Below are 23,591 nucleotides of genomic sequence, written 5' to 3'. Positions count from 1 at the left end.
ATGGTCGGCCTGTGTGGCTGTCAGAGGAGTTGGACAGTGAGGAGAAGGGAGAAAAGGAGTGTGAGGGTCCTGCAGAGACTATAGAACTTCAAATTGGGACTTTGCCTGGGTCTGATGAGGAAAAGAAGGTGAGGAATCCTATCCTGGACTCAAGAGTGAGAAGGATGCGGGGGAGGCAAGAGCAGTTACACAGACTCAGAAGAAATACTTGAGTACAGCTGTGTGCAGTCTATAATCCCAGGGTGTATAAAAGGGGAAGAGATTGGGAGGTTCCTTTTGCAAAAAATCAACATTTGATCCTTCGAAGGAAAAGAGCACATAAAGAGTTTTTGCCCTTCATACAAATATATCTTTTTGTAGTTCTGAACAATTATAGGGTTAAGAAGCCTGTGAGTAATTTTGCTTTGGAGACTTTGTTTTGAAACCTTGCTTATCAGTTCTGCCACTCGCTTTGAATTTTGGCAGCTGAAGGACATTCCTTTGTTCTAATTTGTGTTTTTCAACAAACCTGGTTGTACAATAGACTATTTCATTTCAAACCTTGTGTCTGAGCCTTAATTGGAAGTTAATTGCTGCTCATTTGGAGTGTTAAACAGAACAGGAGCCAGATATGGTCGCTTTAAAAAAAACCATAAACCAGCAGCATTTTTAAGTATGAAAATCCACCCAGAATCTTGTCCTGGTGTCCTTTTTTGTACCCAGGTTCAACAAATGTTTGCCCTCTCGGCTACCCGCATCCATGATTCTGGCATCAGGAGTTTTCCTCTCCTGGCACCCAGTGAGGGGCTCCTATGGGTATGATCAGGTACGCAGTACCGGTAGCAAAATTTGGAGCTCCACCCAAGAACACCCAATTTGTACTGAAAGATATTGAAACAAAATGCATAAGCCATGCCCACAGAGTGGTAGTAAAAATTTTGGTAGCCCATCACTGCTGGCACCCTATATAGTTGATTTTTGTGGAAGGGAGAAAATATTTCTCCAAGGAAGATTCCCAATAAGTGCATTGTAGTTTGGATGAAAAGATGCCCTGCTTTATATGCTGGAATACAGTACATAAAGTTCACATAAAGTATTGCCCACAAGATCATATGCTGCAACGTCCTGCCTGTCGGCGACTACTTCAGCTTCAACCACAACAACACAAGAGCACACAACAGAGATTTAAACTTAATATTAAGCGCTCCAAACTTGACTGTAAAAAATATGACTTCAGTAACCGAGTTGTCGAAGCGTGGAACTCATTACCGGACTCCATAGTGTCATCCCCAAACCCCTAACACTTTACCCTTAGATTATCTACGGTTGACCTATCCAGATTCCTAAGAGGTCAGTAAAGGACGAGTACAAGTGCACTAGAGTGCCTTCCGTCCCCTGTCCTATTGCTCTCCTATATCTCCTATACCTTTCTTCTATTCCTATATCTCTTCTTCTATTCTTTCATTGATATGTTCTATTACTATATCTTCTTTTGTATTCTTTCATAGATATATTTTACTATGAGTATCTCCTTTATAACCTTCATCATGTATTTTACTATGTGTGTGTATATATATCTACGAAATCTATGAAATCTACAAAAACATATACAGTATATATATATGATAGAAAAACATCCCCAAAATATGAACAAGCGGGATGATACCTCCCGCCTACCAGACATCTGGAAACCAGCCCTCAAATGTAACCCAGCCATAAAAACAGAAACTAGACTCAGAACACATATTGCAAAACAATCAAGTAGCCTGCAAGCTCCAACTACTCAGGATATCACGCCTAATCAACAACCATTAACTAATCAGCATACTTCAGCTACATCAACGACCCCAGATGTTACCCCATTGACTCACCAGGAAGTTTCTACACAGCAGGCAATTGCTGAGCCATCAAACCACACCCAGCCACTAGTATTTATAGAAGGAAGGCAGCTTAGGTCTCGCAGTGTTCGCCTTAGAACAAGGACAGAAACACCAGCCTGAAGATGATGAGTGGGACCTCATCGAAACGTCGCCAGAAATTTCCAAATCCTACACGGGAAGAAACCCGAATATACCAAGACCGTCATATATACAGTGATCTCTTGAGTATCGCGAGGGTTACGTTCCAAGACCCCTCGCGATACTCGATTTTTCGCAATGTAGTGGTGCGGAAGTAAAAACACCATCTGCGCATGCGCGCCCCTTTTTCCATGGCCGCGCATGCGCAGATGGTGTTTTTACTTCCGCACCTGGGAAGACCCAGGGAAGGTTCCTTCCGCCGCCCAGCAGCTGAGGAGCCGCCTGCCTGCCCGCCTGCCCGCCGCTTTTCTGCCCGCCGCTTGTCCGCCGCTTGTCCGCCCGCCGCTTGTCCGCCCGCCACTTTTCCGCCCGCCGCTTGTCCGCCCGCCGCTTGTCCGCCCGCCGCTTGTCCGCCCGCCGCACGATCAGGGTTTCCCCGTTGCGTGGGCGGCGGGGAATTCTGGGAGTTGAAGACCCAGGGAAGGTTCCTTCGGCCGCCCAGCAGCTGATCTGCTCGGCAGCGCAGTAGCAGGGAGGAGCCGAAGAATTCCCCAGGCCAGACATAGAAACCAGCCAAATGAGGGTGGGATAACCCCACACGAGAAACAAGGGAACATACTGGAGCAATACGGAGGTAGAGGTGGAGGGGCACAATTTAAGTCTAACATAGAGGACAAGGGGGGATTAGAACAGTGTAGACCTAGGACGAGGACATGGGTAAAAAAATTGCAAGAGCAGACATGTACCACTATAGAAAGTAACAACGACAATGGGGGGAAGAAAGGAATACCAAACACCTCCGAAGCATTGCCTCACAACTCCACCCCCTCCCTTGGGGAGGGAAAAAGGCAACAGACACGAGTAAAAGCGGTAGATCTCCCTACAGCCAGCAGGATTAAGCCTCACAATTCCACCCCCTCCCTTGGGGAGGGAAAAAGGCAACAAACACGAGCAAAAGCGGTAGATCTCCCTTCACCCAGCAGGATTAAGCCCACAATTAGGCTTACCGCAGGGGGGAGGGAAGGGTGTGGCCCCGTGACGCGGGCAATGAGCAGACTGAGTAATGCTTTATAAAGATGTTTGTCTCCCACGGCATTTTAATACTCTGACGAAGTTAGCAGCACGCTAACGAAAGCTAAGTGGTTTTATTAAAGTTTCTATGCTGAAGTTCCAATCTTTGTGTTGTTGTAAATGGAATATGTAAATGTGTATATATATATATATATATATATATATATATATATATATATATATATATATATATGGGTTTTTTTTATGTCGGATCACCCTGGTATATTGAAGGAACGTCACAGCTCCTTTTTGCCTCTAGGCCCAACCCAGGACCATTTCAAGGCAGTTAATTTATTCATAGCCGACAACTATATTCTGTATGTATCAAATGTTTTTAGATGATTTTTTTTTTAAATTAAGGGAGACTATATATATACCCACTAAAACTGTCATTGTGTATTGGACAAAATAAATAAATAAATAAAAATAAATAAATTTGGAGGCAGCCCATATTCTGGTTCATTGTGGCCTGATCCTGCCCTTAAATTTGAATTGTAGGCCACCCAGAGTCACTTGGTTGAGTTGGGCGACTGTAGAAATTGAAATAAACAAATATATATCAATAAAGAAATGAAATGAAAAATTACATCATTTAGCCCCCAACAAACAAGTGACCAAACAAGAAAATATATTACCCAGTGTATTTGGTTGCACAGAATTTTATTACAGATATCTGTATTCAATTTTAAGAAGAGCAATACTTACAACACTCTCAAAGGCCTGTCACATACAGCTTGTGTAGCAATAACTCTATAGACACTGCAAAGCAGTAAAGGTCCTGACAGCATTTTTTTTTTTTTTTTGCCTCCTGCAAGTCTCTTAGCTACGTAATGAAAGTCGGCACCCACCTGAGCATCTCTGTGCCTTCCTGGGCTCTCTGTCGTCTTCTGCTAAGGCTGGGCTGGGAGCATCCTGAGAAGGCCAGTGTTTCAGGATATTACATTGAGGGCCATTATTCCTGTGGATTGTCCCTAGCATTCACCAATTGGAGGCTTACTATCTGGGGATGTATTGATTCCACTCTTAGCAGTTGTGCTACAAAACAAGCAGAATACTGAGGCGAGGACTCTGATACTTTCTTCTTCAGCGGAGCAGAGGGACACAGTTTGTTGCAATTTCTAACTATGATGTTGGTGGCAGGACCTCCAGAATTCCCAAACAGAAGAGCCAACATCTGGCTGGGACTTTGTCGAGTTGTTGCTCTAACCTATGAGAGATGGGGAGAAGATTGCAGTGGTGTCCCTGAGCTCCCAGCAAGGATGCAGGAAGCAAGATAGAAGTGTGGAGACAGTGGGTGCTTTAGAGAGGGAGTTGGGTTAGAAGAAAAGGGTCTAAATCAGTGATTATGACACTATGACTAGTGTTGGGCGAACCGAACCCGCACAATTCGGGTCCGTACCGAATTTTGCGGTGTTCGGCATGCCGAACCCGAACCCAATTTTTTAAAAAAATTCATGCTCCGGTTCAGCGTTCGTGCCGAGCACCGCGAAGTACCACCACCCGGCTGTCATCTGATGAGAAGAGGAGGAGGAGCCGGGCGACGGTGGCGGCTGAGGAAAGCGAACACCAGAGAGCTGTCGACCGGTCGGGAGGCTGGGAGGGAGGCACAAAAGGAGCTGGGAAATCCCACGGAGGGATTCCAGGGGCGGAGCTTTGACATCACGTATACCAGCAGGTTGCTAAGCACGCCAAGGTGATCAATTCCTGGATTCTGGGGGCAGCACTAGAATAATGGAGGGAGGATGGAATCCAGGAAGTGATCACCTTGGCGTGTTTAGCAACCTGCTGGTATATGTGACGTCAAAGCTCCGCCCCCGGAATCCCATCGTTTTTTATTTTTACGGATTTTTTATTTTTACTTATTTTTATTTTTACGAAAAAGGACGCCACAGCGGCCCCACAAGCAAAGGGAGGTCCTTTCATGTAATTTTTTTTTTTAATTTTTACGTGAAAGGACCTCCCTTTGCTTGCAGTACCGCTGCGGCGTCCTTTTTCGTAAAAATAAAAATAAATAAAAATTAAAAATCCGTAAAAATAAAAAATGATGGGATTCCAGGGGCAGAGCTTTGATGCCATGGAGCGTTCTGAGTTCAGGTTCGGGTTCAGCCGAACTTTGCGTGAAGTTCGTCCGAACTCGCCGAACCCGAATACCGTTGGGTTCGCCCATCACTAACTATGACATGTGTCAAAGGTGACACACCATGATGTTTTGGATGACACGCCAGCATTCATCAATGCCTCACAGCAAATATTCTCAAAAGCATGCCTTGTTCTTGGGCACATACCATCATATGTGGTGGATCTGTGGTAATGCAAAGAAGTTTTGGGGGGAAAATTCATAAATTGATAGAAAAGATGATTGAAAAGCATGCAGATTTTTAAACCTGAACTATTTTTACTAGGTGTAATATCAGGTAAATTTGATAAGAAAAGTATCAGGGTTGAAATTCAGCCGGTTCTTTCCAGATTATGCGTGCCGGTAGGGCCGACTGTGCGAAGCCCCACCTACCCCTGTGGATGTCCTAATGTCACTTTTTTTGTGACAATTTTCAGGCTCTGCATATGTGCGGAAGGCATAGCATATGCGCAGACGACGGTGCCCGAGAGCAAAATGAGAGCGCTGCGCACACATTTGCGAACCAGTATGGAAGGTAAGTGAATTTCACCCCTGAAAAGTATGTATTTAACATTGCAATGTCTTGACAGCAACATGGATTGTATCTGCACAATACTGGAAAAATGAAGAAACACCATGAGATGAAGAAATAATGAAGAATATACTAGGCAGAAATGGATAGACCGTCATTAAAAATGAAACAGAAAAATATATCATCAAACATGGAATCTATTTTATCAGTGGTTGGAAAAAAAGCTGGGCGATTAAGAATGGCCTTCTCTGTGGCGGCCCCGACCCTCTGGAACCAGCTCCCCCCAGAGATTAGAACTGTCCCCACCCTCCTTGCCTTTCGTAAAGTTCTTAAGACCCATCTCTGCCGTCAGGCATGGGGGAACTGAGACATCTCCCCCGGGCCTATACAGTTTATACATGATATGCTTGTGTGTAGGTTTGCTTTTAATAATGGGGTTTTCAGTGTTTTTTAAATTATTAGATTTGTTCTTACATTGTCTTTGTTATTGTGAGCCACCCCGAGTCTACAGAGAGGGGCGGCATACGAATCTATTAAATAATAATAATAATAATAATAATAATAATAATAATAATAATAGTTCAGCAAATTAAATACCCAAATAACACGATGTGTATTAAGCACTGAGAAATGTAATTAATAAAAAAGTAATTTTTACAAAAGCATGCTCTGTTCTCATGGCATTTTCTGTAGCTGTGGAGACCATGCAAAAATGGGCTGTGCCCTCACGTCCTCTCTAGAAATTGTGGGAAAACGGGATGTGCTTTTGTGCCATTTGGAAGGTTTCAGAAGCTGCAGAAGAGCATTTTCCGCAGCTGCTTCAAGAACGAATGCCTTGTCCCAACCCAAAGCAGCTTTTGATAGGCCGCAGAAGCCTATCAAACGAAAGAAAATACTGCCTGAAAATAAACAGACCATGAGAAATGCTGGGGCCGAAGGAACAATTGCACTGTCCCTGTTGGCTGGCATGCTTTGAGAAATGACACACAAGGCAAACTTTTTAAGTGGCAACAATTTCTCTAGTGGTGAAGTTGAGGCCTCTACTTCAGGTCCAGCCTTGGCACTGCTGCTGAGGGTGCTCTTCAGAATGGCCTAGATGGGTGGGGAGGAAACAGAGCAGGGGTGTCCAACTCAATTTAACTGTGAGATGCATTAAGGCTGTGGTTGACCTCGGGCAACTTGGTGGATATGGTCAACAGGGTAGGCGTAGCCAGCTTCACACCATTCCTCAAACAGTCTCCTCTTCGCGCTGGATAGACCAGGCCAAAGCCATGTGGGAAGGCCCCTTACATTTTCCAGTACGGGCTAGATTTGGTTCGAGGGCTGTGTGGTTGACACCCCTGAAATGTTGAATTTTTGACATGCAGAATCTGAAAAATCCGCTATCACTGATCTGTGTTGGAGTTTCGCTTCTCTCCCACCTTCATTCCTTGACTGGGTCCGACCCCTCCCTGCTTCCCCTTGAAGTCTGTGGCCTGAGCCTCCAGGCAAGAGTGGCATTTCCTGGAACTACTGTGGCATTGGAGCTGCTGCTGTCAAGACTGCTGCTGCTGCTGCTTCTGTACGTCAGCACCTCATGGTTCAACCTTTCTCCCCACGACGGTCGCTCGCAGCCGGCCTGGCCTTCCTTCTCCAGTTCCTCATCCGTGTCTGAATCTGGGGCTGTGTGCCGGCGGATCCTGGACATGGCTTTCTTCAGATCGCAAATATAGGAGGAGTGGCTTTGGGCAGAAATCCCCGGCTCTTCTTTCCTTGGTGGCAAGCCATCGGTTCTTGGACAAGGGGGCGTTGTAGACCTTCTCCCTTCCAGGTAAGGTGGCTCCTGCTTTGCAGGCCCAACCTGGGAACGGTTTGGTGTTGAAGGTCCAGGAGGTTTCCTAGGACTGCCTGGAGCAGAAGACACCCTCTTCATCTTCTCTCTTCCAGAACTGTCCCCGGGCATAGCGCCATTCTCCGATCTGGGGGTCCCGGGTGCCATAATCCCCTGCTCTGCCTCTGTGACTCCCAACTCGCCCAAGGGGAGGCCCAGTATGCGAGCAGCCCGTTCCTCCATTAAGGTAGGGCCTGGAGAGCCAGGAGAAGTGGGGTTTTTTATGCTACCTGCCTCTCCCTGGGCCAGATAGCAGACTTGCTCCATTCGGGGCGATGGAATGTAGTGAGCCTGGATCACCACACAAGTGGCATCAATTACAAACAGACCCCCATGCCTTTGAGGCAGGGGCTTGGACAAAGCTGGTTGACTCCCTGCATGTTTCCTGCAAGGGCTGGGTTTCTTCCACCTGGGGGAGAAGTCCTGGCAGCGTTTCTCTTTGGCGTTGTTCCCACCCCTCTTGGGTCCACACCAAGCAGCTGCATGGCTAAAGCCCCATCCAGCAGGAAGGGTGTATTGGGAAGGGTGGCAGGGCAGTGGCATGGCCTGGCTCCTTTTATTCACCAGAGGAAGGGTGTGGCTTCGGTGTTGGGGGCTAATGTCCCAGTCAGAGCCCGAACGGGATGGGAACTTGGCCTTCTCCGGCAGCATCCTTGGGCCATTCCAGGTTCTGGCTCCTGAGAGATAACTCCAGCTGCCTGGCATCTTAGCCTGCCACCTGCCTGCTTTTCTCCCAGGCGTGGGAGTCAAGGGCTCTGACTCACAGCCCGCTTCTCTCTCTCGGTATTTCTTAGCCACTCCAGTGTAGATAAGCTTCCCTGCTGAATCGGACTTGCCTGCCCGATGCTGGGGCTGTACTCTATGGTGGGAAGCCTCATAAGAGGGAGGAGCAAGGTAGGGTGGAGGATGGGGCCAGTTCTCCTTGCGTGGGCTCTGTTGTGCCCGCAGGCGCAAAAGCATGTGAGCTTCGTAGCTTGGGGGTGCCCTGGCAGGGAGCTCCCTCCTCTTCTTGGCACAGGCTCCTGGGTTCCATCTGCAGCTGACCAAAGAACCTCCAGGCCCTGGGCCTTTGGCATCACCACCCTGGATAGCGGGGTTGGCTCCCCAGCTCGTGTCCCTTTGGCAAACTGGATTGTACCCATTGTAGGAAGAGCTATGGTGCCGCGGGGACTTTGGGGAGGAAGCGGCCCTCTTCCCCCATCCCTTCCTTGAAAACCAATGGCCTTCCTGCTTCAGAGGGCCCCAGCCAGCTGGAAATTGAGGGTCATGCCAGTTGGTTGAATCCTGAAGCACGTGGAAACTGGGACAATGGTGGCGGGGTGAAAAGTCGGACATGAGTCGCTTCTCCAAGAGGCTGCAAAAAGACAAGAGAAAAAGACAATGAGACTCGAGCAGAAAGTCCATTAAAAAATTGACTATCTCGGCACCGCATAAAGTTGCTATCAAGCCTTCAAGGCAACATTGGCCCTATTTTTAACCCAACTCAGAATTGGTCCTTTTTCCTTTGTCACTGTTTTAGTTCAGCCCTTTACCCATGTGTCTGTTAAGAAGGAACAACAAAGTTAGAAACCATTTATTAGATCATTTATTACAGTGGTTCTCAACCTGGGGGTCGGGATCCCTTTGGGGATCAAATGACCGTTTCACAGGATTGCCTAAGACCATAGGTAAAGACAAATTTCCCATGGTGTTACTAACCAAAGCTTCTATTCTGGCACCTTGGAACATATTTTTACAATCTGACCAATCAGGTGTTTATAGTGGGGGTGTTCCTCTGACCTTCCTGCCAATCAGCTTAAAACTCTGTTGGGAGAATTGGTGCTAGACTTATGGTTGGGGGTCACCACAACATGAAGAAATGTATTAAGGGGTCACGGCATTAGAAAGGTTGAGAACCACTGTAAATTTAGATCAGCCATTACTTAAGCTTGCTCAGTGCTCAGTGCTCTGCCAACTTCATTCTAAGACGGTAAGCCAGAATTCCAGTTTTGCCTGTGAAGGTACCAAGCACTAAATCTGCCACTTTCTGTGTGCAAAGTAGATGTTCTATAATTGAGAATTACATTCAAGTCGAGTTAGAAACATAAAAACATAGAAGTCTGACAGCAGAAAAAGACCTCATGGTCCATCTAGTCTGCCCTTATACTATTTTCTGTATTTTATCTTAGGATGGATATATGTTTATCCCAGGCATGTTTAAATTCAGTTACTGTGGATTTATCTACCACATCTGCTGGAAGTTTGTTCCAAGGATCTACTACTCTTTCAGTAAAATAATATTTTCTCATGTTGCTTTTGATCTTTCCCCCAACTAACTTCAGATTGTGTCCCCTTGTTCTTGTGTTCACTTTCCTATTAAAAACACTTCCCTCCTGGACCTTATTTAACCCTTTAATATATTTAAATGTTTCGATCATGCCCCCCCTTTTCTTTCTGTCTTCCAGACTATACAGATTGAGTTCATTAAGTCTTTCCTGATACGTTTTATGCTTAAGACCTTCCACCATTCTTGTAGCCCGTCTTTGGACCCATTCAATTTTGTCAATATCTTTTTGTAGGTGAGGTCTCCAGAACTGAACACAGTATTCCAAATGTGGTCTCACCAGCATTCTATATAGCGGGATCATAATCTCCTTCTTCCTGCTTGTTATACCTCTAGCTATGCAGCCAAGCATCCTACTTGCTTTCCCTACCGCCTGACTTCACTGTTCACCCATTTTGAGACTGTCAGAAATCACTACCCCTAAATCCTTTTCTTCTGAAGTATTTGCTAACACAGAACTGCCAATACAATACTCAGATTGAGGATTCCTTTTCCCCAAGTGCATTATTTTACATTTGGAAACATTAAACTGCAGTTTCCATTGCTTTGACCATTTATCTAGTAAAGCTAAATCATTTACCATATTACAGACGCCTCCAGGAATATCAACCCTATTGCACACTTTAGAGTCATCGGCAAATAGGCAAACCTTCCCTATCAAACCTTCCCCTATGTCAGTTTTTCCACGTTGTCTTTAAAAACAAAAACTGATTATGGAGCATCAACTGATAGCCAGCACAGCACCCAGCTGGATTGCTGTATTTACAATTTTGACCAGAATTCCCTAACTTCCCTATTGCTCCATGTGTAACACCTTTTTATTTTATTTTATTTATTTATTTACCGTATTTATTTTGTCCAATACACAATGAAGGCTATAGAGGATAGACTCGTAGTAAAATATATCAAAGAAAGAAGAGAAGAGAAGATATAGGAATAAAATATATCAATGAAAGAATAGAAGAGAAGATATAGAAATAAAATATATCAATGAAAGAATAGAAGAATGCCATTGGAAATTATTATTTGATTATTTGAAACCTGAGTTTACAAACTTCTACATTTTCAAGAAGGGCTGATGGAGGAGGCCAATGAGCACATAAAAGAAAGTAATTCTAGACCTAACAATGTTGTATGCCGCTCCGAGTCTGCGGAGAGGGGCGACATACAAATCTAATTATTATTATTATTATTATTATTAATAATAATAATAATAATAATAATAATAATAATAATTTGCACCAATCCCAAGTCTTACAATCTCCATTCTCCATTGTTAATGTTCCATTGTTAATTAAACTGGTAAGCATGCAGAACCATGTTTTTAAGATACTCAACTTCCTTCAAATTGAACCATTATGCATAAATGTGAGTTTCTGAATTGACATTGATTGGTTGATTGATTGATTGATTGATTGATTGGATTTGTATGCCGCTCTTCTCCGAAGACTTGGGGCAGTTCACAACATATCAAAAAACCATAACAATACATCTGGATCCAATTAATGCAATTGAAAAAACCTAAAAGTTCTAATATAATTAAAAACATCCATTATTCACTCTGTGAATGGTAAATATCATGGTAAATACTAACATTTGCTGCAATAAAGTACTTTCTATTTCCATGACTTTCCCACACTGCAACCTTTGACTCCTATGGATAAACTGGCTGGAAATGAAGCTGGCTTAGGGGAAAAAAAACTTTTGGGATTCCCGCCTTTCCTCTGCTTTGACCCAGATGATGGCTAGTGTATTCTGTCTGGACCATGCTTACTGATGGATTCCTCTATTTTATTACTCCTTCCAGCTTGGCGCTGGGAAGCAAGCACCAAATGGCTTCATTTCCAGGAGGAAGACATAATAAACCTTTCATATGAGTCACCCTCCTTTGATTTCCCCTTATACTTAACACCTTTCCATCTGGTGCGTCTACCAATGAGGAAGGAAGAGAAGGGAAAAGAAAGCCAGCTTTATCATTCTTTTTGTCACTTGAGCTAAAAGAGAAATTTGGCAGAACTGTTGACAGTTTCAGCTGGTCCCAAAAGAAAAAAAGAAGAAGAAAAAAGATCCATGTTTTCACTGTTCCATCAATGAAATTGTTAAAAGGGGGGGGCAGTGTGGAAACAATGAGGAACTGTGGGGACCACAGTCAAAGAGGGAGGTATTCCTGCACTAGCAGATAGTCACCAATTGGAAGGGAGACATTGACCTAGATCAAAAGAAGGCACAGGTGGTGAACAGGACAGCCCACATAGATTGGCACAAGTTAAAAGCCATTGCTTTTGATCCAAAATAAGAATACTAGGGGGAAGCTCCCTTTGGATGGACTGTGGGTAGGTGGAAGCTGGCATTTTCTGTTTCCATCTTCTAATCACGGTTAATGGCCCCGTACCCTGGCTCAACCTGGCTGTGCACATCGGCCAGCAGGATGAATCCAGCTTCCCTGGACATCCTTTTGGATTGCAACATCAAGATAGTGGTGTAACAAATAATAATAATATGTCCCTTTTTCTTCAAAGCATTTTTTTTATACTTAGAATTCTTACAACTTATGGAAATCCATGATGACGATAGTAATAGTAACAAGGGGACACAATCTGAAGTTAGTTGGGGGAAAGATCAAAAGCAACATGAGAAAATATTATTTTACTGAAACAGTAGTAGATCCTTGGAACAAACTTCCAGCAGATGTGGTAGATAAATCCACAGTAACTGAATTTAAACATGCCTGGGATAAACATATATCCATCCTAAGATAAAATACAGAAAATAGTATAAGGGCAGACTAGATGGACCATGAGGTCTTTTTCTGCCGTCAATCTTCTATGTTTCTATGTTTCTATGTAATAATATTAGCAATGTTTGCAGAGAGCAGGAATAAAAGTAATGGTTTATTTAAGGTCATTCTATGTTGCCAGCAGAAGAGAAATTTGATTCGAGGATCCCTTGCCTCAAGTATTTGCCCTCCAGACAATTATGCCCAGTCACAATATTCATCCTCTTCCTAATCCAGCCTGTATGCTGTATAAGCATCATAGCTGTAGACTGCGATATTTTGGGTTTGTAGTGTATATACAGTACACACAGCATTTGTCATTAACCCTATCCTCTTAACCAAGGGTGTCAAACTAACGTTGTCATGTGACGTATTGGGACTTTTTCCCCCTTCACAAAAATGGGTGTGAGCCTGGGCAGGGTGTGAAGCATCTGGTCAATAGGCTGCGAGTTTGACAGCCCTGCCCTTGACCTTTCCTCTTTTACGTAGGAGTCCTAGGTAATCTTGTCCAGTCAGTGAAGCAGTGGAAGTGATGTGCCAGTGTCTGGAGGCTGTTGGGATCTGGATGGGTGTCAACAGACTCAAACTCAACCCTGATAAGACGGAGTGGCTGTGGGTTTTGCCTCCCAAGGACAATTTCATCTGCCCGTCCATTACCCTGGGGGGGGAATTACTAACCCCCTCAGAGAGGGTCCGCAACTTGGGCGTCCTCGATCCACAGCTCACATTAGAGAAACATCTTTCGGCTGTGGCGAGGGGGCGTTTGCCCAGGTTCGCCTGGTGCACCAGTTGCGGCCCTATCTGGACCGGGACTCACTGCTCACAGTCACTCATGCCCTCATCACCTCGAGGCTCGACTACTGTAACGCTCTCTACATGGGGCTACCTTTGAAAAGTGTTCGGAAACTTCAGATCGTGCAGAATGCAGCTGCGAGAGCAATCATGGGCTTCCCGAAATATGCCCATGTCACACCAACACTCCGCAGTCTGCATTGGTTGCTGATTAGTTTCCGGTCACAATTCAAAGTGTTGGTTATGACCTATAAAGCCCTTCATGGCACCGGGCCAGGTTATCTCCGGGACCACCTTCTTCCACACAAATCCCAGCGACCAATTAGGTCCCACAGAGTGGGCCTTCTCCGGGTCCTGTCAACTAAACAATGTCGTTTGGCGGGACCCAGGGGAAGAGCCTTCTCTGTGGCGGCCCCGGCCCTCTGGAACCAACTCCCCCCCAGAGATTAGAATAGCCCCCACCCTTCTTGCCTTTCGTAAGCTTCTTAAAACCCACCTCTGTCGTCAGGCATGGGGGAACTGAAATATTCTTTCCCCCTAGGCCTCTACAATTTATGTATGGTATGTTTGTATGTATGATTGGTTTTAAAACAAGGGGTTTTAGCTGTTTTAGTATTGGATTGTCGCATGTTGTTTTTACCACTGTTGTTAGCCGCCCCGAGTCTACGGAGAGGGGCAGCATACAAATCCAATCAATCAATAAATAAACAAATAAACAAATAATCCCTTCTTCTATCAGTCCACCCCTGTGTTTCACCAACTTCTTCAGTTCTCCTGACTTCCGTCCATCTCTCATATGCCACACAACTCAGCAGCTGCGCGTTTCAGTCTAAACACCAACACTCTTCTGTCATTAGAGCTGCCCCGGCTTAAAAAGAGCACTTGGCAACTAGCTGGTAGGAGGGATGAGCTAAATTTAATGCCTGTATTGATTCACACGACTGTGCCATCGTTTTAAATCTCCTTTGGCGTTTTTGAATGAGGTGATTCAGGAGGCATTACCCAATGCTGGGATGGGAAATAATCCTCAAGTTCAATTGTTGCTATTTATTTCATCCGCAGATCTTTCTGCAAAAATGGTTTGCTGGTCTTGAATCTCCCCATTGAATCTTAGCGTTGCCAGCCTGCAGAAGGCAAAGGATCGAAGGCTTGATCGAAGACTGTTTGCCAAACAGTGATTTGAATCTGAGTCCACCTCCCTTTTCCAGCCCCGTGCATTTCCCATGCCCCTCTACTCTAGGAATCAGCTCTGGATGAAGTGAAACAATACAAAAGAGTGCGTCTGAACAGGTGTAGAACAAAACCTTTCTCCCTTTTCTGCATCACTTTATGTAGTTGCACCATGGATTTAAGCAAGCTAGAGTTTACAGTTTTCATTTATGATTTAAAAATAATAATATCCGGGCCGTCAGGAATTTTTTTTTTTAAAAAAAACCCTGCTCCAGACCCCAACCACCAGTAAAAACCTACATAATAAGAGCAGTTGTTCTCCGGCACAGTTGCACAGCTGTAGGGTAGCAGTTAAAAAGATGTGCTATGAGCTCACAAGCCCTCAGTTCAAATGCCAACCCAGCTTTAGCCTGTTTTTATTCTCTCGGTTCTCAGTCCTTAATCTATACTGCTTTGCCTTTTCTAATGTTGTACACATAAAGTTATTCAGGAAAGGGCTAGATGGGTGACACTTGGCCAATGAAGAATTCCATTATGTTAGAAATGGAATAAAGAATTGTGTTCTGTTTTGTTATTCTATTCTCTCCTTTCTATTCTATTCTATTCTCTACTTTCTATTCTATTCCCTACTTTCTATTCTACTTTATTTTATTCTATTCTCTACATTCTATTCTATTCTATACATTCTATTCTGTTCTATTCTGTTCTGTTCTATTCTATACATTCTATTCTATTCTATTCTATTCTATTCTATACATTCTATTCTACTTTATTTTATTCTACTCTCTACATCCTTTTCTATTCTATACATTCTATTCTACTTTATTTTATTCTATTCTCTACATTCTATTCTCTACATTCTATTCTATTCTATACATTCTATTCTATTCTATTCTATTCTCTACATTCTGTCCTATTCTCTTCTCTACATTCTATTCTCTACATTCTATTCTATTCTATTCTATACATTCTATTCTACTTTATTTTATTCTACTCTCTACATCCTTTTCTATTCTATACATTCTATTCTACTTTATTTTATTCTATTCTATACATTCTATTCTCTACATTCTATTCTATTCTATACATTCTATTCTATTCTATTCTCTACATTCTGTCCTATTCTCTTCTCTACATTCTATTATCTACATTCTATTCTATTCTCTACATTCTATTCTATTCTATTCTATTCTATACATTCTATTCTACTTTATTTTATTCTATTCTCTACATTTTATTCTATACATTCTATTCTATTCTATTCTATTCTATACATTCTATTCTATTCTATTCTAATTCTATTCCCTTCTTAGTATCTCATTATTGGACTCATGTTATCATCCCTTACTCCCATCTGAGCAAACCCTCTGGTCAGATCAGCCCAACCTCTCTGCCTTCCTGGCAAGTTCGCAGAGCCCCCTGCTGTTCAGCCACTTCCCTCCCCAAGATTTTAGCACTCACGTGTACTGCCCAGCCACACTGTGGTACATCGAGGGGGCCCAGTAGCCTTGCCTAGTCCACGCCCCTGGCTCCATGATACTCCGACTAGAACAAGAGACTGCGTTAAATTCAACCAGGAGCAGGTTTTGCCTCTCGCAGACTTGAAGCCGCCTGGCATCTCCCTGATTCAAGCACTCAAACATCATCTTAGTTGCCGGGACATGTAGCAACGGCACGAGCCTGCAGCCGTACCACACGAGGAAAGCTGAGAGTGCATCACACCCACACAGCACATGGCAGTCAAGTTGCCTGTACACACGCATGGAGAGGAAGAAAGAGGGAGGGAGGGGGGCAGATTTGCCATCAGCAGCAACAGCAGCAGCATCTAAGGTCACGGAGAAAGCAGGATGCTTGGGGACAGAGAGCTACAGGTGGAGAGAGAGAGAGAGAGAGATACAGCACAAACGTGCATAACTCAAAGGCGGTTAGGAAACAAACTACATCCAGTGAGAAATTTTGACATGGCTTACAGGCTGTTCCATACAAAGATAGCACCTCTCCTATCACAAGCTGCTGCAAAAGCAGTTACACAGCAACGGCTACCCAAGATAGTGCAAGGGCATACTACACATAGAGAAAAGCTCTCTTTCCTCTAGGGGTTGAAGGGGCACAGAAGGATTGCACAAAGAGCTCGGTACTCAATCCAGCACCCATCCTGGTGCTCCTTCCTTTGTGTGGTTCATTTACGAGCCTTCTGGAAACTCTTTGAATTACAATATAGTACAGTCTCTCCAGTGGTTCCTGCTTTTCTTTAATTATGGGTTAAATGACAGCTAATGGGCAAAGCATTTTAGTCAACTGTATATGTGCTGTCAGAGCAGTTTATTTATTTATTGATTGATTGATTGATTGATTGGATTTGTATGCCTCCCCTTTCCAGAGACTCGGGGCGGCTAACAGCAATAACAAGACAGCATACAATAATAATCCAATACTAAGAACGATTAAAAACCCATTATTATAAAAACCAAACATACATACAGACATACCATGCATAAAATTGTAAGGGCCTAGGGGGAAAGAGTATCTCAATTCCCCCATGCCTGGCGGCAGAGGTGGGTTTTAAGAAGCTTACGAAAGGCAAGGAGGGTGGGGCCAATTCTGATCTCTGGGGGGAGTTGGTTCCAGAGGGCCGGGGCCGCCACAGAGAAGGCTCTTCCCCTGGGTCCCACCAAGCGGCATTGTTTAGTTGACGGGACCCAGAGAAGACCCACTCTGTGGGACCTAACTGGTCGCTGGGATTCATGCAGCAGAAGGCGGTCCCTGAGATAATTGTATTTGAACCTTGAAAATACAGATTTTAACCTTGTTTTTGAGTTTGGTCTTGTGTGTATTTATTGGCGGTCATCATCATAGCCTCTGATTTTGCTTTATCCAGTCACCTTTGACCAGCAATTAAGATGGGTGGTCTTTGAATGCCGTTGCAGAAAATAACCCTTCAGTTAGAGCAGTGGTTCTCAACTTTTCGAATGCCGCGACCCCTTAATACAGTTCCTCATGTTGTAGTGACCCCTAACCAGGGGTGGGCTACTGCCCGGACAGGGAGGTAACACAGTGGGGTAGTGGAAATGAGGTTTACCCCAGAGCACCTAATTTGCACTGAAAGATGTTGAAAGAAAATGCAGGGCATCCTGCATAAGCAACGCCCACTGTGTGGTTGTAAAAAGTTTGGTAGCTCTTCACTGCCCCTAACCATAAGTCTAGCGCCAATTCTCCCAACAGAGCTTTAAGCTGATTGGCAGGAAGGTCAGAGGGACACCCCCGCTATAAATGCCTGATTGGTTGGATTGTAAAAATATGTTCCAAGGCACCATAATAGAAGCTTTAGTTCCTAACACCATGGGAATTTTTTCTTTTATCTTAGGCAAACCATGTGAAACAGTCGTTCAATCCACAAAGGGGTCCTGACCCCTAGGTTGAGAACCACTGAGTTAAAATCCCATGGGGCAAGTCTAGAACGTCCTAGGGCCTTGCCATATTGCTATCCACAACAAGTTCTCAGTACTTGTTTCACCTTTCATGCTGTTCTTTATGCGGTAGCAACAGAATGCCTTCCTGTAGGAAGCAACAATCATGCATCTTGGATGTGTGGTGCTTCCTTAGAGAGAAAGGCAATAGATTTGTGTGTTTATCAGGTAAAAGATTCCACAGGAAACTGAAGATTTATGTTGGATCCCTGGATAACTTGTTCTACTTTGTGCTAAGCAATTGATTTACTGCTCTGGATATGATAAAGATGGATGGATGGATGGATGGATGGATGGATGGATGGATGGATGGATGGATGGATGGATGGATGGATGGATAGATGGAGGCGTGGGTGAGAAAGTGGGTGGGTGGAGAGAGAGTGAGGAAATAGGAGAGGGAGAGATCTTATGAATGAAGGCAAATATACATGACCCAGTATAAAGTTGCAAGGTCCAATCTGGGTTGGTCACCAGAACCAGAGGCTTTGTCTTCCAAGCTTTTGGATTCATCCTGGAGGTCATCTTAAGGGAACTTCTCTATACTGGAATATGTGCTTTGGGCTATTCTACAAGTCGAAATTATGTTGTGCCTTCCTATTGTTGATTGGCCCATTGATGACTGGCAATTGCCTCTTGTTTACTTGTGCTGCCAAGCCCTTGGCTCCTAAGTAACTGATGAGCTGGTAGTCAATGAACACTTCTGTTATCTGACAAGAGGCCCATATCCCAGGCTTCAATCTGAGGAGAGAGCTAATGCTGATGAAGATAGGTTGAGGGTGCATCATAGTATTTGTCTGCAGACTAAAAATATATATCTTTATCCAGCTCAGAATTCTGAATTGGAATATATTACATATGAAAAGACTCATATATATATATATTTTTAAACCCACCACAATTAGAGTCTCTGACATTTGTAATCCAGCCTTATGTTCTCCTTTTTTTATTTTTATATGCCCTATTTTATTTTTTATATGCCTTATTTTAGAAAGCAATGGGAAGACCAAAGAAAAGCAATGGTCACTTCTATTTACTTTTCCATTTCCCGAACTTTCTGGTAAGTGACGGCATTTGGCTGCAAAGAAAATATTAATAGAACCAATAGGAAGAAGGGAAGGTCCACTCAGAAAGATCTCGTGGACAGTATCTTGAAAAGAGCTTCAAAAACTAAAACTGGAGTCCACTATATATTTCACCCATGACAAAGCAAGAAAAAAGATGACATGAGCATCGTCTCTCTGCACTGTCTTAAGGTGTGCCTAATCATGTAGGAGAGAAGTCCCAAAACAGAGCTTTTCCAGGCAAGGGCTGCCTTACAGAGCTGCTGTAAGGCCTGGACTTTGCAGGCAGCTTGGCCTAGGCCCGACCCATGTTGACAAACCTATGGCACGCATGCCACAGGTGGCACACAGAGCCATACCTGAGGGCACGTGAGGTGTTGCCCTATATCAGCTTCATAAGTCAGCATGTGTGCACAGGCCAACTGATTTTCAGCATTCTGGAGGCCAGCAGGAGGCAGTTTTTGCACTCCCCAGGCTTCAGGAAAGTCTCCTGAAGCCTGGGGAGGATGAAAAACATCCCACTGGGCCTACTGGAAGTTTGTTTCCGAACTTCTGGTAGGCCTGTTGGGCCTGTTTTTCCCCATCCACAAGCTCTGGAGGTTTTCCTGAAGCGTGGGGAAGGCGAAAAACAGCCCAAAGGGCCTATCGGAAGTCCGGAGGCTTCAGTGAGGCCTGCACACGTGTGGGAAGGGCATCATGTGGGGGTTGTGCATGCGTGCGTGGGGGTGATGACGTTGCGTTAGGGGTGTGGCCATGCGCAACCTTTTGGCACCCGAACAAAAAACAGTTCGCCATCACGGGCCTAGTCAAATTCTGTCAGCCTTTCCCTCAGCTGAGAGAAGAACGAGCTGGAAAGGAACTCGGGTCGTACCAAAGCTTTGTTCCTTGTCCACACCCTGAGCTGGGTTATGCTCATTGGGTTGTTGGCAACAGGAGTCTGGAGCCTGGCCCCATCTCTCCCTTTCTGTCCCGACTCCCTTGTTGCTCTCGTTCTCAAGAAGAAAGCGTTCACCCTTCACTCCCAGGTAAATGCAATTGTTTCTTTTCCACCCCCACCCTCCAAAATTCCTCAGTAAATAAGAGACTTCAGCACAACTCCCACACCAGCTCCAAGTGAAACCTAGCAACTGAGCGCCAGCATGGCAACTGCATTGGCAACAGACGGCAACAACGGGAGTGGTTAGCAGAACTGCCACTGACACAAAACCCTCTGATTATAGGGGGTGGGGACTGGGGGAAGTGATTGAGGCTTGGCAACGTTTGTTCCCATATCACTGTTTTCAAAAGGCCGATGACGGAGACTCCAGGTGCAGAGGTCCTGGTGCTAATTATTGCAGCGTGGTGTACAGAATGCTTATAGGTCACATAATGATCCCGAAAGGTCGGTCATTATGATTTTTATGTAAATTGGAATTGCTAAGATGAGCTTGACATAGATAGGAGGCAGAGCGTAGCTTCTTGAATACCTTAATGCCATTAGAGTGATGGCAGGGAGATTTGATGCTTTCCTCTATGCAGTCGAGTAACACACAGGTGCACTTTGATCAGTGATGGGCTACCAACATTTTTACTACCACACTGTGGGCATGGCTTATGCATTTTGTTTCAACATCTTTCAGTGCAAATTGGGTGCTCTGGGGTGGAGCTTCAAATTTTGCTACCGGAACTGCGTTCCTGACCGTTCCGATAGGAGCCCATCACTGACTTTGATGCTTTCCTCTTATGTTTCTTCTGCATTTGTACACATCACTTGGAAAGCAGAGGGCAAGTTGTCTGTTTGTGTGTGTGTGTGTGTGGAAGGCGGGGCACTTAGAATGAAAGAGTTGGCAACAAGCTACTGCAATCTCTCCCCCAAGGATACACTGAAGGAATATAATATAATATAATATAATATAATATAATATAATATAATATAATATAATATAATATAATGCAATGGAATGCAATGGAACAGAATAGAATGTAGAATGGAATAAAATAGAGAATAGAATAGAATGTACAATAGAATAGAATATAGAATAGAATGTAGAATAGAAGAGAATAGAATATAGAAGAGAATAGAATATAGAATAGAAAAGAATATAGAATTGAATAGAATGTAGACTAAAATAGAAAAGAAAATGGAATAGAACAGAACAGAATAGAAAATAGAACAGAATATCGAATAGAATAAAAAATAGAATAGAATAGAATGGAATAGGATAGAAAATAGTATAGAATAGAATAGCAGAGTTGGAAGGGATCTTGGAGGTCTTGTAGTCCAACCCCCTGCTTATGCATGAAACTCTATACAACTTCAGACAAATGGTTATGCTTTTAAAAAATTTCCAGTTTATCTTGATAATTCTTTAACTGGCTTTTCCTCAGTACAAAAGGACGGTTTCATTTTTTGGAGAATAATACTGCTGATGGATAGACCGGAGGTGTGAGCCCCTTTGCATAATTATTTTCCAATATACTTTTGGGTTTGAAAGAATAAAACTGCATTTCTGGGCCTGTAAAAACCATCATCAGTCCCAAAAACAAAGCGATCATGTAATTTTCCTGGCACAGAGAGCTCACCTGTTATATCTGTAATCAGATCTTTTTTACTTCTGTGTTAAACTTGTCAACCTTCCAAAACCTGACAGGAAAAGATGGACAGGACACTTTAATGCTGGGAAAAGCGCTGAGATGAAAAATGAATGGATAAAGAAACAATTGCTAGTATTCTTGCTTTCCCAGCACAGATGAATATGTAGATGTTTTACATTGTCAGACCAAGGACAAATATCTAAAACCAGCTTTCATAATGTAATTAAACAGGGGACAAAACCACACAACCTTTTAAATGAGCAATTTAGTCCCAGACAACCTGGTGAAGAAATAGAGCCTGTTTGATGCAGTGGTTAAGAGGGCGGCCTAGAAACCAGGAGATTGTGAGTTCAATGTCTCCTTTTGGCAAGAAAACCAATTAAATTACTTTGGGCCAGTCACTCCCTCTCATTCCACATCACCTCACAGGGTTGTTGTTGTTGAGGGGAAAATAGAAAGAGGAAGAAATATTATGCATGTTTGCCACCTTGAGTTACTTATAAAATAATACAAGTAATGTATATAGTGATATACACTGCGCAAAAAAAAATAAAGGGAACACTTAAACAACATGATATAAGTCCAAGTAAATCAAACTTCTGTGAAATCAAAATGTCCACTTAGGAAGCAGCACTGATTGACAATTCCACATGTTGTGCACATTCAGCTTTGTAGGGAACAAAGTATTCAATGAGAATATTTCATTCATTCAGATTTTGGATGTGTTATTTGAGTGTTCCCTTTATTTATTTTTTGGAGCAGTATATATTGTAGATCAGTTCACTCTGATTCTCTGTTGGATAAATCAAGTACAGTAAATCAACATCACCCCTCCCTCCCTTCTGTCTCTCTCTCCCTGCCTCCCTCCCTCTCATACACACACACACATACACACTCCGACATCAACACAGAAATTCTTTTTTTAATTGTTTTTAAATTTTCAAATTTTTATGTTACAAACAACAATAAAACATGACAAAGTGTCAAAACAATAATTACAGTTATATAATAAATCGTTTTTGATTCCCAGGGCATTGGATTCATAAGAGATTATACAATTCCATTACGAAAAATTCCTTTCATCAGATATAAAGATTCATACATTTCTGCAAACATACAAAACATACCATATATTTGAACTATAGTCCTACCAGAGTCTTTTAACAAATGCAGCATGTGTTTCTCCTGTGATCCACATTCAGAAACAGGAAATGCAAACCTACCTCCACATCCATACCTGCGGGATGAAAATATTTTGGTACTATACGTCTTCCAGAGTTTGCAACAGGGCTACTGCTTGTTATGTTCTATTGGCTTTGAATCCCTGCTGGCATCCCCCTTTCTTTTTTTTAATCCAGGGTTCCCACTTCCGCCCAGTCCTTTTGCCCTACTTGAGATAGTTGAAATCAGCAACCCAGAAGCTCCTGGCCACCCACCTGCTCCTCCATCAGTCCAGTTCTGCCTTCTATTAGCAACGGATAGAGAATATTTAAAGCCCAAATTGTCCCAACCCAGGGGGTGCAGCCTTAACCATTCTCTGCTCGTCCTACTCCCACCCTGTGGGGAATGTGCTGCATCAACACTAGTGTGTGTGTGGGGAGGTGGGGGAGCGAAGACCAAAAGTAATTGAATGATGGTAGAATAGACTCAGACTATTGGGATACAATGCAGTTCCAGGCTGTCCTCCACATATTAGTTAGGGGAAAGATCAAAAGCAACGTGAGAAACTATTATTTCACTGAAAGAGTAGTAGATCCTTGGAACAAACTTCCAGCAGACGTGGTAGATAAATCCACAGTAAATGAATTTAAACATGCCTGGGATAAACATATATCCATCCTA

The 23,591-nt window shown here is 43.6% G+C and overlaps 1 protein-coding gene across 2 annotated transcripts; it reads right to left on the bottom strand.

Annotated features, from left to right (window-relative positions):
- Positions 1–6,330: 6,330 nt before the first annotated feature.
- On the bottom strand, positions 6,331–23,345 carry DDN (dendrin). Of its 2 annotated transcripts, none has more exons than XM_070740592.1 (2): positions 22,973–23,345; positions 6,331–8,940 (listed from the first exon to the last, which is right to left on the bottom strand). In XM_070740592.1, exons 1-2 carry the CDS (start codon positions 22,978–22,980, stop codon positions 7,140–7,142), a joined length of 1,809 nt encoding a protein of 602 aa, XP_070596693.1. In that variant the 5' UTR covers positions 22,981–23,345; the 3' UTR covers positions 6,331–7,139. The 2 variants fall into 2 exon arrangements, with proteins under 2 accessions (XP_070596693.1, XP_070596694.1); XM_070740593.1 differs by lacking the exon at positions 22,973–23,345 and adding an exon at positions 21,738–21,794 and having other exon boundaries at positions 6,649–8,940.
- Positions 23,346–23,591: the final 246 nt, after the last annotated feature.

This window comes from Erythrolamprus reginae, chromosome 2, assembly GCF_031021105.1.
Source record: "Erythrolamprus reginae isolate rEryReg1 chromosome 2, rEryReg1.hap1, whole genome shotgun sequence".
Classification (NCBI taxonomy): Eukaryota; Metazoa; Chordata; class Lepidosauria; order Squamata; family Dipsadidae; genus Erythrolamprus; species Erythrolamprus reginae.
Note: the sequence above shows the minus strand (reverse complement) of the source record. Positions and strands in the feature narration are given on the sequence as shown.